Source organism: Taeniopygia guttata, chromosome 9, assembly GCF_048771995.1.
Source record: "Taeniopygia guttata chromosome 9, bTaeGut7.mat, whole genome shotgun sequence".
Taxonomy (NCBI): domain Eukaryota; kingdom Metazoa; phylum Chordata; class Aves; order Passeriformes; family Estrildidae; genus Taeniopygia; species Taeniopygia guttata.
The window spans coordinates 22,742,048-22,761,853 of NC_133034.1; the positions used below are offsets into that span (position 1 = coordinate 22,742,048).

Sequence of the window (19,806 nt, forward strand, 5' to 3'; positions counted from 1 at the left end):
CTAAGCCTCGCCTCTCCACGCAAGAATAATTCAGCTGCAATTTGCATTTTCGATGTGCTCGAAATGAACACCAAGATGACTCATGTGCTGTTTATAAGATGCCTGTATTTGCTGGTAAATGCCTTGCTACAAACAAGCCATAATTTAAGTATTCAGAAGTCTTGCTTCTGCATAAAATTACTACTAAGTGTAATTTTGGAGACCATGACCAGTGCTTCAATTTCAGGCTTGCAAAGCTCTTCCTACACAATGATTCTTAAAAGTACGAGTGGATTTTCTTCTCTGATAACAGCAATCATTGTATCTCTGTAATTGCAGAAAAGATTACCTGGATTTTAATTCACATTAGTCAGCTCCAACAATACTGTGCTTCTTTCCTTTCCTTCAAAATAAACTAATTATTGTCAATCAGCCCACTGGAATGTTAACATTCTCTATAACCTGCCTTTCAGATGTAGTCATAAATGTAAAAACCTAGCTAATATAAACTAATCAGAGCCCTAGAAATATCTCAAAACATATTTGTGCTGCAGTCTATCATTTTTATGTCACATTATTTCCAAATATTATCTTTCATCTGGACAATAACAGCCTTTTCATATAGTTCTATAATGCTTTTCATCCAACTATTCATAGCTCCTCCATTAATTAAAAGCATTAAGTCCCTGAGTAATACGGCAAACACTGCAATATTTCTGAACTTTAAATGTTCCCACTATCAAAAGCTGATCAATACAGCTTTATGCATCAAGTGGTTTGGACAAAGAAAACTCTCCAGGGCAGTTTTTTTGTTTTTTTTTTTTTTTTTGCCCATGCCCAACTTTGTTGTGAGCACGAAGTCACAACAACAATACAACAATACTTGGAGTCACTCATGGAGGAACCACGGAGGGGGTGACAGTCCCCACATGTCCCACAACCTGAAGGACATTCTGTCGGAACTCAAAATGTCCCTCAGACATTTTTGGAGGTTCCAGGCCCAGGTCAGAAGCATTTGAGACCCTGGCAGGCAGCTGGAAACAGCTGTGATTTTGGGATTGAACCATGGAATGATTTACCAACCTTGCAGGAAGAACAAGAAGCCACAAAAGTTTAGATATTATAGTAGAAGTAGTCACAAAGTAAAGGGAAGAATTTTTGAGTGCTGTACAGGGGGGTTTTGGTTTTGTACATGGGGGTCAGAAGTTTTAAGACGGTGACAAGCTGCACTACACCTAACCCTGTGGAGTCCTGACAAAACCTGAGAATTAAACTGCCAGGCCCACAGTTTGTTTATGCAAAAGGCTGTTATTAAAGTGTTGCAGCCGAATTAAGCGTTCAAAGGCAAAAATCTAGGCACCAAAAAACAAGCTCTGTGGAGAAAAACAGATTTGCCAAGATTATCTGGAAATAATCATTGAATCCTAGAAATATAAGTGGTCCCAGTCTTCCTCAAAAGTCAAGGGCTTTTGCGTAGGACTTTTTCAACTGTTGCTTTGGAGCCTTGGATTAGGATAACAATACCCTTGACCCAACTGGTGTGCATAAAACTCCTACTTAAAAAGAGACTGCAAACTGACTCAGCCTGTTTTCAGCTCGGGTGGATGGAAACACGTACCAGGATAAACGAGCTGAGCCTCCAGTGGCAGCGCTCACTTTGGAGGGAGCTGTCATAACTGTGAGCCTGTCTACCCCCAGGGATGGCAGATGTGAGGATCTGGGTGGTTCAGCTCGCAGCCGCCTTTGTTCGGCGTGTGAGGGAGGAGCGGGGAGCCTTCAGCAACAGCCAAGAAGGAATTGGGAACAAACTAAAGCAGGGCAATTAAAATTCAGCAATAAATCAATTATCAGAGCATCAGATGCTCTTCTCGACACAGAAATGCTGTGGAACAGGTGGGAAGTGTCTCTTCTGGCCTGAGTAACGTGTCCCTTCCCTGACTGAAGAGAAACAGACACAAAATCTGGGATTTGCTGAGTTTAGTATTCAATGTATTCGAATAAGATTGGGAAGGTTTGTGTACCTGGGTGGTTCTTGCTGGGGAGGGCTCACAGAAAGAAACGTTGCTCAGACCAAGCCACTGCCAGCCTGGAACGAGCCCCCAAAATTCAGCTCAGGCTCCTGCCTGCTTGGGCTTGCCAGGAATCAGCACTCGGGTAATTAATTTTAAAACTCCAATCAGCTGAAGTCAGTGTTACCCTTACTACGACCATGTTGTCATTTTTGCTACTAATTTGGAGGGTTTTTTTTGCTGCAGAACTACCAGGAATAGACAAATGCAGACAGATGACACAATTTGCCTGGGAGAGTGTAACAGCTCCATGCAGCTATTGATCCCAGGGAGAGCACGAGGGAGGTCAGAGGAACCTCCAGCCATCGTTTTTTTCTCAAAGAAATGCCTGAAATTGAGAATCCCAAAAGAATGACTTGGGAGTAGAAATAAAATTTGATTCCCCATGAAGTTTGCAAATGTAAAACATCTCCAGCAGTTTCTGCCCGGAGCTTCTCTGCAGCCATGCACAGTCCTCCTGCCTAAATTCAGCAGTCTCCACAAAACCACAGAAGTCTGACTGCCAAACAGTGTTTATAATGCACAATTAATCCTTAATCTCACTTAATACAGTTCCCTCTATACGAGAAGTAGGGGAACTTTTTTTTAGTTTATTTATTACCAACTGGGATCTGAAATCAAAAGCAGTTATTAAGCTTTTTACTCATGACTAAAAATAATTATTTGACAGGTAGGAGCAGTCATAATTAATACTTAAATGTAAAAACAGATATTGCTTCTTGTTGAATTCACTTTAAATATAAGATATTTACCAGTATTCTGGATGTATAAACTAACAGAGAAGAAAATGCTGACTCTCCACCTGCCTTGGCAGATTACTGTGAGTTTTTTATACTTTGAAACATAAATACTTGAAATGATCTGACTTAGCTCTAAAACCCCAAGCTGAAGTCCCAGGATACCTGAGAGCCACTAAAAACAGGTTTGGAAAAATCAGAAATTAGGCTTTACCTTCTCTCATAAGTCTTTTTCTTTTGCCTATTCTTTCTCTCTTCATTTTAGAATTGCTGTAAAATTCCAATGCCCTGAAATGCCTCAGTTATCAAGATGGTTCACCCAGGGTCTGATAAGGTGATGAGGTGGAATTATCCATTCCCCTCACTCTAGGATGCAAATATTAGGTGGACAGAGTAATTCAGTTACAAATAATTAGATAATTGTGAAACAATTCCTGCAACTGGATTTATTTCCTTGTCCCAAGACAAGGTCTTGAAATAGAGGAAGATGAAGAGGGTTGGGTGGCTTCACCTCATCTAAGGGTGCCTCCACTTGAGTGCTGTCAGATTTGAGTTCAGATGGTTTGGTACTTGCTGCATCTGGAATAAGAATTGGTACTGTTTGATATTTGTGAAATATATTCTCCTTGTTCTCCTTCTGCTGAAGTGTTCCTGTCAATAAGTACCTCAGTGTCATGGCCTGCCAACAATGTGTGTGGAATCAAGTGCAACTGTTAGAGTGAAGATCATGCAAAAGCATCCTGAATGCTTCCAGTAGGCTAATTTCTCCTGTTCTAATACAAATTAAATAAATATAATTTAAAATGCCTTGGCATTTCCCTCCAAGTGCATGGTATTCTGTTCTTCAATTTTTAATCACAGGACATGGCAGACACCTGTGCATTGATTTGCTGGGCAGGGAAAACAGCCCAAATGCAGAATTAGCATTTGTTCTCTCCAATAAAACCAGAATTAGACAAGAGTAAGTTGTGTTTCAGACCTTATTAACTTAATAAATGCTCTCACCATATTAATAAGCACTTTCTTGCTCTCAGACATGTCCCTTTTAGCCCACCATTAACTCTTCCAAGGCAACAAACAGTGTTTGCAGAGTTTCCCCCTGCCCTGGGACCAGGCTCCAGCAGTGACCCCTCCATTTCTGGGGTAACCAGTGGTGGCCCTGGCACAGTCCCATCCTGGCTCTGGAGGCAGCTGCTCCCAAAGTTCCCCTGGCAAAGGTCAGGAAAGCTGCCAGAGCCCCGAGGTTTGACCGAAACCCCCAGGGATGGGGCTACAGCCATTGCAATAAATACTCTAATCAACCAAAGAGGAGCTCCTTCTCATCAACAGTTAATCACAGGACTTCACTTGTCTCTAAGTTCCTTCAGTTGCCTTGACAGATGAGAGCACAATAATATAAATTAGAAATGACAGTTTACCAAAGAAGGTTAACATAAGGCCACGACCTTTTTCTACTTGACTTCTGCAGCTTATTCATGTGTGAAAACACGCTTTTGTAGCTGTAGCTTCAGCATCCCTTACAGATCTGGACTTGTGCCAACAACTGAGCTTTAAAATTACCATTTAAAATACCATTTTAAATGGTATTTATGCTCAGAAAATACCATTTCTGCATTTTGCGATGCTCGAGTAGAACTGCTTCGCATCAGAATAAAATATGAAATGAGGATATCTCTGCATTTCACAGCCTGTCTCTCTGACACAGTGGTGCCTCTGCTCCACAAACAAGGAGGCATTGGGCACACACCCATTTCCTCTCCCTTCCTCAGACCAGGTCACACCTTTCTGAGCAAACCACGCACAGCCCCTGCCCAGGCTGCCTCAGGAACAGCACATGGATGCACAGGGCACAGCATCAGCCTGACAGTCCTACACTGGTAAATGTCAAATATTAATTTGTCACATTATTTGTGCAGTGATTTAAAGCCAAATCCTGTCTCATCATTCATTTCCATCAGGCACACAAGGAGCGGGAGGGAAGCAGGAGCTTTCTGTCACAATCTGAAATGCCTGCACCAGGAGCTGCCAGGAAATATTTCTCTGTCAGAGAAGCAAACTGAAGTTCTGAGCAGGAAGGCTGGAGAGTGAAAGCTGCAGTACAACATGGAGATAATTAGTTTTGAAAGGCTAATCAGGTCACTGCTCTGGCTGGCATTTCTATGGAGATGCACAAGCCTCCAGCTCACCACAGCTTGCCTCTCCATATGAGTATTCCTCACCAAAATGAAGTAAGATCTTACAAACTACTTAACTCTGAATGACATTTCCTGCCATAAGAACCCCCAAAGAGCCACAAAAGATCCCTACAAATAGCCAGGAAATATCCCTACAGCCCTTGGAGTGAGGATAGACCCCACAGCATGGGTCTGTGCTCCCCAATCCCCTTCCCCATGTGGGTACAACCAGCCACAGAATCACTCAAGAAGGAGGTTTAATCAAAGCTGATGGCAATAACTATTTTAAGATTATCCCACTTATTTTGTGCTGCTTTCTGGTGCATATTAATGGAGCCTTGTGTCTTGCACACACCTCTGACACCCAAGAAGGTGGAGAAGTTGAGCATTGTCAGCTCTCTCAAGCTGTGAAATTAGGCCTTTGTGTCTCCAAAAAAAATTGCCCTCAAACCCCCAGCAATGCTTGATTAAAACAGCATTGCACTTCAGTATGTTGTTTGTTAGTGAATTTTTATCCACTTTCCCTTCCTTAACATTAAGAAGCTACAAATGGCTAAAAAATTATTTAAAAAAACCCCAACAGTTCTTTCCTGACAGAAAGAACTTTCCCTTTTGTCAGAAGGACGCTCTATTTTGTTTCTGAAAAACACGATCAATCTTTCCAGTAATAATGACTCGCTGAATAAGATCTGTACTACTTCCATGCTGCTTTTCTAACAATACACCTTATTTGTACCTTGGCTTATAAAAAAACCACGTACACTGATCGATCATTGCAGGCACCAGTGAAATAAAACGAACCATGAGACAAATAATGGGAGCAGAACAATAGTGAACATCTATTTAATGCCTGAGTTTAGACTAAGGGGTAGCATAAAGCACAATGATGCTATAAAGGCAGAAAGAATGGAACAATCCAGAACAACAATAAACTTTATTCCTCCAAAACCACTGGTTAACCTGAATGAGGAGCTGTTTTACTCCTGTCTGCAAAAATGACTCCTTTGAGCAATGCAGAGGCATTAATAAAACCACAGTTCATACCCTGGAAGGCCTTCCAGCAGCACTCACAGTTTTGTTTGAGAACTCACTTTCCCCTCAGGTAGTAACCAGACACTAAGTTGCTCATATTGTAACACCTGATGGCCAGAAGTTGGCTGAAGCTGGTCAGTTGCAGGTCAGTACAGCCAAATTCTGCCATTGTCACCTCTGCAGAAGTTCAGGTGTACTTAGTGACACTACCACATTCACTCTGTTGTATGACTTGAGTGCTTCCAGTTCATTGTGTTTTTCCATTTTTGCCTGAAGATTAAAAATAAAATGCCTTCAAACCAGCTAACAATATATTCCCCTGCAATTCCTGGTCAGATAGAACATAGTACAAATATCAAATACCTTAGCTCTGTTTGAGATTTTAAAGACTGCCCAAAAGCTTGAATTTAAAGTGTATTGTAAGAACTGAATTGTGCAGATGGAACAATAATTTGACTAACTTATTAAAATAAGACTAGTCTAAAGGAAAAACTGCTCTTGCATGCTAAGGATTATGATGAGTAGGACTCCTGCTTTCAAAAACCTTGGGGTGTGGTGAACTTTTAATGCACTGAAAGCAGTAAGTAGTCATCAAAACACAGACGTGCACATCTTGCCAGTCAGTCCCCCAAAGAGGCAAGAGAGGTGAAATAGCAGGGATCTGTGAATCATAAATGATATTCCTGGGTTGAGCTCTCCAAAGGCCAAAATGAAAACATGGAGGACCATAATTAAATACTTCAATCAAAATAACATAACTATCTACAGCTTATATTCACTGTCAAGGTGGATCTCAACTGACAGGCTGTCATAGAAAATAATTCTATTGTCTTTTAGTGAAAACAGGAGTGCAGACAAATGAATTTTTAAGTTAGGATAAACCATATGACCACAGACAAGAAATACAGTGCTTTATACAAACCTTAAAGGGGAGCTGGAAATGGTAAAACGAAATCTTGGAAGAAGGGTATTTGTGAGACACTGTGCAATGGGAAAAATCAGAGAACACAGTTTCTTTTGAGAAGACATTAATACAGGTCATGAAAAGCTACCCTGAGATTAAAAAAATATCATCACTGATGCATTCACTGCAGCACTGAAAGGCAGGGGAGGTCCAATCCAGGCCCACAGCAGAGCACACCAGATGATGTGGCAGCACATCCCTGTTACCTGTGTCAGGGGAGAGCTCAGGAAGAAGGAACTGCCCTGGCCTGCAGCACAGCACACCTTGGGTACCTCACACCTGACTTTCTGCAACACCTGATGCTGCACAAAATGTAGTGACTGTAGGTCAGCACATCATCTGGGCCTGTTTACACCCACTCTGCTTGCCAGTGAGCCTTTAGGAAGTCTGACCATAATTCATCATGTGCTCTAACATAAGTTTTTGCATAAGAATGAATTTTACCCTCTATTGCACTAACTAGACTTAAATTTCCCTTAGGAAAAAGACAAATGGGTTTACATAGCATGTGGTTTTAAATCCTTTTTTATTCAGTTAATCTCTAGCTGTGGAATTGTGATTGAAATATGAAAATGTATGTGTATTTTCAGATAAGAACCATTTTGCTTAAGAGACAGATGAAATATTATCAAGTGTATACACTTCCTTCAAGTTTTTCAACTGATGACGGAAATCCCATAATCAGAACATGGCACAGCCAATCCAGGTTAAGTGATAACATTTTTTTCAACAAAATAAAACAAAACCCCAACCCTTTGAAGTGTTCTTACAGTTACATCTTCATAATCCAGACATGAGAAGATCTGCGCTCTCGACAACTCTGAGCACACGCTCTTCAGCCGGCTCCACATAAAAGCCACCATTTCCTTCCCCTTCCTAAGTCTGATTCCTTCATAGCAGTGAGACGTGGCACAAAGCATTACCTGCACAGGATTTTCCATCCTCCCCCAGCCTCTGGCCAGCGGGGCACTTGCAGTGGTAGCTGCCGATGGTGTTGCAGCAGCGGTCGTGGCAGCCGCCGTTCCCCGTGCTGCACTCGTTGACATCTGCCAGGAGGAAGCACAAGCAACCAGTGAAGAGAGGGCACCGACCACAGTACCTGAAGATGTGGGGATAATCGTGTCTGACTGATGTGAGAAAATGAGAAAGGTTCTGAGATGACCAGCTCGGGACCCTGAAGCAACCCCAGGATCGGCGACTCCCGGCCACGCTGCTGAGCCCCTCCACTCAGCCAGGCTGTGCCAGGGGAGGTTTAGATTGGGTACCACAAAACATTTCTTCATTGGAAGGATTGCCAAGCACTGGAACAAGGTGCCCAGGGAAGTGGTGGAGTCACCATCCCTAGAGGGATTTAAAAGATATCATAGAATCGTTACTGTTGGAAAACACCTCTAAGATCCTCAAATCCAACCATTAGTGGATGTGGCACATGGGGACATGGTTTAGTGCAGCGCTTGGCAGTGCTGAGTTAATGGTTGGACTCAAATGTCTTAAAGGTCTTTTCAACCTGAAAGATTCTGTAATTCTAAGAGTTTCAGGGGTGGGATTTTCCTCCTCCTTTTCTACACAGGTGAGTGCAGAGCCCACCTGACTCCAGCTTCAGGCTCTAGCCAGCTCACCAACTTCCACCTCTGGAACAAGCTCTACACAGTCATTTCTAGCAGCCTCACTTGGGTATTAGGTTGCTTCTAGAAGCAGTGGCAGAGATAAGAAACCTCTGAAAGATGGTAGGATTTTAAATCAATTATGGTCCTGCTTTCTGTCAGGTGCTGTTATCTACACACATGACTTATTCACCTTGCAAGCTGGTGTTTTCCTGCATGCAAAATAGAACTTTACACATTTCAAATGAAGAACATTAAAGGACTAAATGAAAAAAATAAATAAGTAAATAGACACCTAGTGGCAGAGAAATAAATCAATAGCAAAGACCTTCACTTACATACCTACTTAAATATCCTACATAAGAAATTTCAAAGAAATATGATAGGAACCAGCAGGCCAGCAGTGCTGCTCTGCTGAGCAGGAGCAGAAACAACAAACAGTATGGAAGTAATTTCCAAAAGAGAAAATTTGTTCAAAGGGGATGGTAAATGTAACAAGCCCAGCAGGTATTTGCTGCTCTGATCCATGCACAGTGAACTTGGGAAATTCCTTCTCACTCACTTTGCTCTCTGAAGTGTTCACGTCCCACACATACCCAAACCCAGCAGTGCAAGGGCAAGCAGGAATGGACCTGTGTGAGAATAATGGGCTCTGGGAGCCTGGCTTTAATTTTTGGGCAAATGTCTTGATCTGCCTTGGTGGCAGAGCCAGGGCTGAGGTTCATGCCACCTCCTCAAAGCCCGGGCTGAGGGTGCAGGTGACATATCTGACACGCCTTTGGCACTGGGAGGGAGCTCACATTGCTCTCAGGTGAGACAGCAGGAAAGCCAGGAGGAGGAGGATTGAGCAACAGAAGATAAGCATCACCACGACTGTAAAAAACACAGGCAGTTAACTTTGTATTAGTGGCACTCCTCATCCCCAAGGGAGAAATGAGGCTTTAAAAAAAAAACCCATTTAATTAGTTTGCAAAGAAAAAATAATCAAAAAAATAATTTCACATTCATGCAAGAGAGGTGAGAGCCTTTCAACTGCAACCCTTCAGTGTTAAAGGGTTTGACTAAGATTGACCAAGGTTTGTTAGTTCTTTGATGAGCTCAAGTTTCACTTGACTGGTTCATTTCTGATCCTGGCTAAAAGCCACAGGTTAAAAGAAATTTTTGAGGAGGTTTCAGAGTATTAAAAAGCTAAAGGAAAAGTATATAATGAAACACCAACTTTTGCTGAAGTGTAGCTGAAAAGGCACAAACCCTCTGAAACCACCTCATTTCTCTACAGCTTTAGATTCAATGCAAAGACCGACAAAATGATAATTTCTTTGTCCTCAGCGATACTGGAAAAACACTGGCAGGCTATAAAGAAATAAAACAAAATTCAGTTATCCCAGAGCTACACAACAAACCAATTCCGAACTCGTGTGAAGCCAACGAGGCTCTTCGCCATTTCACGGGAACGCGATTCAAACAGAAACTTTTCCAGGAGAAAAACACTCCCCTCCCCTCCTCCTCTCCAAAAACAAACGGCACCAAAATAACAACGCGCGTCTGCTCGCTTCTCCTCGGCGAGAGATGGGGGGAGCATATGACAGGAGGCAGATTTTGGACGTGTTCCTCCAAGCTCTGGGAGGAGGCACGCGAGCACTCGGTGCCACGCGGCCCTTCCGAGGGTTTGCTCGCTGTGCCTCGTGGGGATAAACAGCAGCGAGCCACAAAACAACCCAGCTCCACAGCTTCCACTTCTGTTCCTCCTGACAGGATGAAAACTAATAAAATCTCCTTGCTCTTTTTATTATTTAAATGAAATTGAGGGAAGAACTGCTTTATTTTTTAGCACCCACAGTGTTACGTGACCTCCTGGTGTAAAATATTGACTGGGTGAGGTGGTCTAGGATATACAGCCCAATTTATTAGCACCAGTGCCTATATTTTGAACCAAATTATTGGGAGAAAACCTTTCTAGCTGAGGAGCTCATTATTATCCCCTTGATTTCACCAGGGTATAATCCATTCGGAAGTGTATAGTGCTGTTGCATGCTAATACATAGGAAGTTTCTCCTTCGATTGCAGAGTGTTCCTGTTAGCAATTAAAAATATTTTCCTTCCTTGTTCAGCATAAAATGCTGTGGTCCAGCTATTGGTGCTGCATGACTGAAAACCTCATTTCCTCCTCCTTCTAACTCTACCTTCTTAATGCTCTGTCCAGGATTTCCTTGTCTCTGCCTTAATATTTGTTTTCATCTTCTGATGACATATTTTCATGCCCTTTCTTCTCTGCTTTTTACACCAGAAACCCACCACTTCTTCTGTTATATTTGCAAAACCTGACTTTCCATCTCCATGTGTTGTTAAAACAAACACCTCATTTAAAGCTAATCATCATAAAATAAACTGTGATTTAATTCCTGAGTTAAGACACTAAGAAAAGCTTTTTTGATAAAGCTTTATTAGAGAGCAGTCACATTAGAAGGAATATACTGAGTAGGAATAAATCTCACCAGTTTTAGCCCTAATATGATGAAAATTTGCTCTCTAAGCATCTGCATCCTTTGCTGTCCTATCTCCTGTTCAAGACCTTGCCCACTGCCTGCTCCCTGCCAAGCTGTTTTCTGCAACTCCATAATAAAGGTCAGATGTTGCCTCAGTCCAAAGAAGCACAAAAATAAATGATCAGAATGTGAAGTAATAAAGAATGTGTTTTACATTTGTAAAAGGCCGGGTCATAGAGCTTTTACAAGTCACAATCAGCTGTTCCATATTCCTAGAAGAGAGTAGTCAGGATTTTAAAATCTGATTACAGTTTTGCCATTGAAAAAAAAGAAAAAAAGGAAAGTCAAAACAAACTCAACAAAAACAATTCTGTCAAATGATAAATTTCTGTCTGCTTTCCATATTCAATGTCACTCAAGGTCGCAAATATATTTTGCCTTTTGAATAGTGAGCAAAATGACAGAAAATTTCTGACACGTAGCAAGTCTGCCACTTTAGGTCTGACAAAAGTTCAATGTTATCAAGCCTATCAATCCATCTGTAATGACATGCTGTAGGCACTTAAAAAAAAAAAAAGTGATGTTTGCTACAGCACTGTTTCACATTTATTTATAGAGCCAATGTTGCAACACAAAAATATTATCCATGGGACATACTGGATGTGAGCCTTCAATCTTGCCATGGGAAAAATAATTGAAAACACCTTGCATCTAGATTAACTTGATATTAACTTTATATATGATCTGTCTAGTGTATATGTGTGGGGCAAAAAAAAATACACAATATATTTTAAATCCAGTAGTATGTTAAAATATGTACTGTTGACATGTGCCCATGTCCCACACTCCCTGCACTCATGGTATAATAGACAGAATTATGTGAAAAGGTGTCTTTTCTCCAAAAATCTTATAAAATACTTGATATGGATGGGAACATCCCTTTTTTTTTCATGAAGCGAATCACCTTTGCCCAATTAACCCTGCCTAGAAGCTACATGCTAAATGGAGAAGGACAATTCCAATCCCTTCATTTCTCTGTTCTTGTTAATGCTATTCCATCTGAAAATGTCACACATGCTCAGCTCCAGGGAAAACAGCCCTTCATCAAGTTTTTATGAAAATGTAAGCAATTTCAGATTTCTACAAAGAAATGAAGGTTTTATGTAAAAGCAGACAGTGGACAAAGTGGTTTTCATTGGTAATTCCAGCTTGAAATCTAACAGCAGTGACCTGCTCTATCCCTAGCTCTCAAAAGTAGAAAGCAGATGAAGAGAAATCAGTGTGAAAAGCAGAAATATGTGCTGGCATTTGGGCAGAAGTCTCTCCACTGAGCTGTTGGTGAGGGCTGCAGCTCTGCAGGGTCTGCACCTGGAGCTCAGTTCAGCATCTCTGAAAGCCAGAGAGGGACTAAACCTGCCCTGGGCACAGGACTGGCCAGAGCTGGCCAAGGAGAAAGCACCTGCAATGAGCAGGGGCTCAGCTCTGCAGCAGGAAAACCATGAAGTGAAAGACCATCTAATTTTGGCAAGTTTGTATGTTTAGATCCGTGGAACACAGCAGTTCACTCACTGCCTGCAGGTTAAGGTAGTTTTATTTTCCCCATACGACAAGTTTAATGCCATATTCATTAATATAAAGAATAATTTTTAAGATAACAAAAGGAATCTCATAACTGCCACATAGCATTTTAAACCCATTTTCCAAGATTTCTGTGTTTATTTGCTGTATAAGAGCAATAACTTTATTTATTGAAGGCAGCCACATGCAAATTTGCCATGTGGGTGCCCAGTTTTGGCTAACCTGTGCTGTGACCCTTGAGCCACCGACTCCAGCATGTGTCACAGCTCCCTGGACTTGAAATAAATCACTGAAGTGGAATAAAATCTGTAAAATCATTGCCATTGTTATTGCAATCCTGCCTGAACAAAGCCCACCAGCACAGAGCCAGGAGGTGATTTTGATTAGTTTAAAAGTGTTAGGGTAACACACCCTGCTTCAATCAGGGGTCACAACAACCACAAAATATTTATTTACAGGGAAGACAACATTTCATTAATAACACTTGGGACCTTTTCCTGGGGACTATGATGAAGATGAGTGGATTTCAGGCATCTAAATATTAAATATCTTTAAGAAAGCAGTTTGATTCCTCTCTCTAACAGGCACTGGCAGCTTTTATTGACTTTTATAGCAATTTTGAGATGTAAATTTCTAACTCAGAAAACACAAATGCTGTTGGGAAAAATAAACCAAACCCTCACCCTCAGAATGGTTAGGATCAAAGTCTAAATATAGTTTACCATGTGCACCTCAAATGCTCCTATATGCATACTTTAGTATATCTGAGTGCCTGGCACACAAATGTGTAGAACTGCAACTACCTTACAATTAGCTTTTATAAGGAGGTATTATAGGCAAGTGTCTGCAAATCACAGTGCCCATTTGACAACTTCTCATACATTGATCTAAATAACTTGATTCAAGCTGAAGATCCAAAAAAAAAAAAAAAAAAAAGTACCTCCTTAAGTTTTACACACTGTTTTTGGTTTTTTTTAATTACAGCTTGGATGGTCTGCAACCAAAACCATATGTCTAAATAAATCCTGAAACCTGAGAAGATTTATTTGAACTTTAAAGGCCTCACTCACTGCTACAATGCAATGTAGCTCACATGAGCACATGTGTACATATATCAACATTACATATATGTATCATGAAATGAACAAATTCACTGAACTGGCTGCCAGGCACAACACTTGCACCCCAAAGACTGCACATGTCTTTTGGTTCCCTGCAGAAAGCTCTGCAGCAGTTGTCTCTGAGCAGTAATTGTCTCTAAAACATGAATTACATACATCACTTCCAGCACTAACCATAAATTACCCACCTGAATAGCAAACAAAGCTGCTCGTTCTGATAGTCAGCACAGCCCTGCCCGGGTATTGATTAAGCACTCTCAATGCTTTATTAGGTTTTCTTCCCCCACAAAGTCAATACCAGGATGAATATTTCTTCTTGGGCCGTTATGAAGTATCGTAAATCTGAGTCATTATTAACAAGCTCCTGATTAGTGGAGCAAACTTATCAGAGTTTGGCACAGGCTCCTGGAGCCTCACCTCCCAGCCAACACCCATCACTGCCACTGTCTCTGCTGGCAGCTGTGGTCCTTGTGCTTCCACATGTTATCACCTCCTTTTTCCAAATTTTTTATTTTTTAATTACAGAAATTACTGCTGCACTCATTGCTCTTTATCCCCGTGTCACATTCCCATATGCAGAGAGCATCCATCACATACCCCTCTGTGCATGGCCACTGCTCCCCAGGGATGGGGGTCTTTGCCAGGGTTTGCTTTCTTTTCTTACTGTGCCACTAAAACATTTCATTTAATTCAGCTTTGATGCAAAACCAAAAGCAAACAAAGCTCCTTGTTAAACATACTTAGCCAGCATTCATTTCTCCTTATTAAAATCATCATCTGAAGGGAAAAAAACACATTCATCAATCATTTGCACTTGGTTGCATTAAGAACAACTCCTTTGAAGTCAGAATGAAACCCTGTAGGGGGAAAATACAGGCTCAAAGTTTGAATAGGTGAAATCACAATCTCTTAAAAGCCCAAGATGCTGCTGTGTTAGACTGGACCTGTAGCTCATCTCGTGCCACTACAGGGAACACTCTGTACCTGCTGCAGGTACAGAGATGGCCCCTCCCAGCCCAAGCTTTCCTACACCACAGACCAGATTCAGTTCTGAAATTGCCACTTAAAAATCCTTTTAAAATCTCTGTCCCTGGTCATGGCAATCCTCCATAACCATATACATACCTGCCCACTTTTAAAATTTTTCTTCTTTTTTATTCCTAATGTCCTGCATATTGAAGACATTTTGCAACGACTTCCAAAACCAAACTGTTACATAAAAAAAACCCATCAGCTTTGATTTCTTTTGATCTGTCTTTAAAATTCCCTGCCAAGGAGGAACTATTATTTCCTAGAAGTGAAATGCAGGACCTAGAACATGCCCGAAGTTTTCCTCTGTTCACTCACTAGAACTAAACTGAGAGGTGGAGCTGGAAGAAGGTCTATCAGAGTACAATGAAACCCTGTAATGGTGCTCATTTTTAAACTATGTTTTCCCAGCCAAGGTATGAATAATGCAACCAAAGAGCCCAAAACATCTGAATAAAGCGGCAGCAGCCTAGCGGATGCTAATTGGCAGCAATTGGCGCTGATTGTGGAGTGCGGCTGGAGCTGTGATTACAAACAGAGCTGATGCAGCCAGCCCAAACCTCAAGTACTGCTGCTGCAATTAAAGATATTTTATCAAATTAGACAAGTGTTTGCCTTTCCCTGCTATGATGGTTATGAGCAAAACATAAAAGAAAGCGTGGCTGGCTGTGCGGCACCTTCCCCGCTCCGCCGAGGTGAGTTTGTTTCTGCTTTGAGTTTTTATGCCACGGAATGGAACCGTTTTAGAAAGAATTCAGGGCTCTGCAGTGGCATCCTTAAAAGCCCTTGCTTTTGTCTAGAAGTGCTTTTGCCCTAAAAATGCAGTCTCTTTGCAGTGTACCTGACTTCCAGCACTGACAAGTGCTGGTTATGCACACACAAACACGGGAAGGCTTTGAACTTGAATTGTCTGATTTCACAATATAAGCCCTTAGTATTTTTGCAGGCAGGTGAACACTCCTCAAACATCATTTCCAATGCAGTAACCATCAGTGAGGCTTCAGGACTCTTAGCAGCTGGATTGATGTTTTAAGTGCTAAACCCCAAGAACAAGCTCCACAGTTGACTCCAGCCAAGCCAAGTCCTGGAGCCCAAAGAAGAGTTCAAAAACTGCACCTTGAACTCCAGACATCCTTGCACCTTGCTGACTTCTGCTTTCCTCTGGGAGGAAGTCACTAAACCACCTGGTCATGAACTAAGGCTGGCTCTTTGCTAGTATTTTCTGTTGTCAACAACTCTGCTCTCTTGCTTCTGGATCTCAAGAAAATTAACACGCACTTCTGCCTTTTCTCTAGTTTCCTGTAACCATCTATAAAGCAGGTCAGCAGAACTGAATTGAAAAATATATAGGAAAAAAACCCAAAGTGCTGGGTCATTTCTGAAAGCTTAACATTTACAGTGATTTTTACAGATCTCCATGAGAACAACAACAAAAAAATCAAGGCTGTGCAAATGTATGCAGGTTTTGAGGCCAGGACAGCTGGAGAGTGACAGCCAGTGTCATATAAAAGTGTGAAAAACCTGAAGATACCCATGGGTTAGCAGTGCCAACATCTTCAGGACCAAACACAAGCTCAGAGACCACAGCACTGGCATCAAAAAGGAGCAGCAAGGAAGCAAGGCAGCACTTTGTGTACCCTGCTCAACCTGTACTTTTAAGGGATTTATGATGTCAGGTGCTATGAAGAGCACGGCACTGATCCAACAGAGCAATAACAAAACCAGAGATAAAGATAGATGTGCACGTTGGTGCTGCCTTTGAAGCTCCCCAGGATGAAAGGTGAATGAACAATTTCAAACAGAAATAAATGCTTGTTCCAGGTAAAACCTGTAAGGATGGGTCAGATTCTACCAATTTAGTGGTGGCATACCACGTGCAACGTGGGGTGTTGAGAAGCTCTGCTGTAATATTACTTGAAAATCTGTGTACAGCAGCAATCTGAGTTTGTGACAGCAGGAGTGTGAGAGCATGAGCTCGAGCCAGCAGGATGCAGGAACAGGCAACCGAGGGCTGCAAGAACGGCTTGTCTGGAAATCAGCTTCCCAACATTCAGGGAAAGGACACAAATCACAGCTTTAGCTTCTAGCTGCAGAAAAGACAACAAAGAAAAGTCCTCTTGGAAGTGGAGAATAAAGTGTTTATTCCAGCTTTGTCCCTGTCTTTACTCTGTCCTCAGAAGAAGAGAACGTCTCCTTTTGTCTACACAAACTGTGGAATAAATGTCTCAAATCCAGAGCGTCCTTGAGTCCACTGCAACACGGTGGGAAAGGGACACCTGAAGCACTCCACAACCAATTTTGGTACTTCAAACCACCCCAGGGCAGCTCTCCCCTGGCCCAAAGCAGTCCCTGATGCCGTGGGTGCAGTCCCTGATGCTGCAGGGGCCAGGACTGCAGGTGATGGGTGATGGTGCTGCCACCAGGGAACCCCCAAAACAGAAATGTCAAACCCCTTTCCTGCCCTCAGTCCCCCGTGCAGGACCAAAGCCCCAAGCCCAGAAGTTGCTGCTTAACCTACAAACAGGCTGAGTGTTACAATAGTATGGTCTGAGCAAGCTGACAAATTAGGCAGCTTAAATTTGAGGGCATTCCTATTGTAGTAAGCCAGTTCCTTACAAACTGTGCTTTTTCATAATATAATTAACCCCAGCACTAAGCATGTGAGCAAATGAGTTCATTTTTCACATGAATAATGGAAGCCTTTTTTTTCTTTTTTCTCTTTTCTTTTCCCAAACCATTACGAGCAGAAATGAATATAAAAAATTTCTCAGCAGAGAAAGGATGATGTGTGCTGGCTTCTAGTTCAGAATAGGAATTCATTATGGAGATTTAAATGGAAGCTCCTGTTTTCTTTCCTTATTTTTCTTAATAGTTGTCCTTGCCAGTCTAATCCAAAACTTTGCTCATCATCAGATCTAGCCTGGGGTTAGATCAAACAGCCTCAGCTATGGCCTGAAAAGGGTTGAACTTCTCTTCCTTCCCATATCCTCCTGAATATTCTCTCCCATCTTTTGTTTTCAATTTGTAGAAGATCTTTCTAGCAGTTCTGTGGGCAGAATTACTCACTGTCCTGACAAAAATCCTGTGCTAACTTTAAACGTAAACTCACTCCACTTCCTACTACAGAAAATAACATTTCTGTCATCATTCCCTGCGAGGCTGAAACACAGCCACGCAACCAGGTCACTGGTTTACAAGAGACACAAATGGGAAGTGGTTATTCAGTTTACAGCAGAGTAAACTGTAAGAACTGGCAGAAGTGCAAGGCACAGTCACTGTGCCTTCCAGGAACTGATCTTGTGTGTCAAGGGCAAAGCAACCCATGGGAAGGGGAAAAAAAAAAAAAAAAGATTAAATCCTCATCAGTTTAATTTGTAAAGAAACCCAAGGGAAGTCATTACTCCCAGAGACTCCATTGCCTGATTTATCTTATGAATTCTTCCAACTTCTCTGACACCAACAGGTGCTTGTTAACTATTGCTTCCTGTGATTGCTGCTGACTGTCCCTGCTGAAAGGGAGTCCCTGGAAAAGGCAAAATATGATATTTAGTACTGAACAGGAGCTAAATATTGCAAAGGTCTGAATCCTGCTCATCAGAATCGGCAGCCAGGTGAGCATTCTTTAGCTGAAAGGGAATTCCCACTAAGGAATTCAACCAAGGCACTTAAACTTGAATATGGAGCTACATCAAGCTTGAAAAAAGAGAGATGTACAAACCATTAACTCCCATGCAGATTTCACCAGTGACAAGCTCGAAGCACAGAACTGAAGAAACAAGATTTTCTCTTTCCAGATAAATTAACAACGAGGAGCAGAGCACAGCTGGGATTCCCCAGAGCCTTTCCCAGCAGAACAGAACAGCACAGAACCTTCCTCTAAAACAAACAAATCAGGCCCAGTGTGGTGGGACAAGCAGACACTCTGCAGAAGGAACAATTTGGCAGCCAGTCCCCTCAGCAGCTGAACCTGGGACCTTCCCTGCTCCTCTCACACATGTGCTCACCATGTGAGCATGGGCAGCAGGCTCAGCCTCACACCCCAGGAATTCTGCTTATAAAAATATGGGACCCCAAGGTTTTTCCAAAGGATCAATGTCAAAGGTGATCACCGGCAGAAATTAGAGGGCTGAAATTGTTAATCCTGCATGGCTGAAATTAATTCGTACCAGAGCAGGAAGAGTCAGTCTCATGTAACCCAAACTTCACGTTCTGGTTCCCAGCACAAACTAAATTTGCCTTTTAAATCTCTTTGGATGTCAGGCATCTGGTCTTGATGGAAAGTCATACCCTATTTTTTTCAGGGGGTATAACCAAAGAGAAATTTGCATTTATGTTTTCAGGGAGACATCAGTGTCTTGTCAGCTTAAATAATTTAAAACTTCAAAGTTACTACATGACTTGGTCTTTTTATATATGATAATTTTACACCTTAAAACATGTGTTCCTCTACCTCTCTCCCTGCAAACAGCTGACATATATTTTCATGTTCCTTGCTATTAACAAACTGTGTACCATGGTAAAATACTAACATCACACCACACTCCTATAAGATTGTTTGGTTTAGGATAACAAACTCTGGTTTTTTGAGCAACAGTAAGGTCAAAGTATTAAATTTAAATCTCTTTAAACAGAATGTGCATTAGAAATAAACTCAAAGTTTTAGAGCTCTATTGAAAATGTTCAAAAAATTAAAAACAGACAGCAAAGGGCAAACACGACAAGGAGAGAAAAATTGAAATAGGGCCAGAAGGCTGTGAAAAAATAAATACATATCCAGCACACACTTGTGTGCAGCACACCTAACGTAGGCAAAGACAAGTATATTCTATAGACACGTGTATTGTTTGGAGTCCGAGTCCTGTTTTCAGAAGAGTGAGGAAATAAATCAATAAATATGTTTACCTTGATCTTTAGCTCACTCTTACAGACCACTCAGAGCATCTCATGTAACCAAAGCTCTTCAAACCCAGCGCTGCCAGCTCTTCAGCTGGTGGAAAAACAGTGGTACAACACATGTCAGAGGATCCAAGGCT

General features: G+C 41.7%; 1 protein-coding gene across 1 annotated transcript in view; it reads right to left on the bottom strand.

Annotated features, from left to right (window-relative positions):
* Positions 1–19,806, bottom strand: part of LOC100227840 (uncharacterized) — a 192,940-nt gene that overhangs the window by 82,492 nt on the left and 90,642 nt on the right. The window contains exon 5 of the mRNA XM_030280643.4: positions 7,879–8,001. Within this exon, the coding sequence (XP_030136503.4) occupies positions 7,879–8,001 (123 nt within the window). The remainder of the gene's footprint in view (positions 1–7,878; positions 8,002–19,806) is intronic.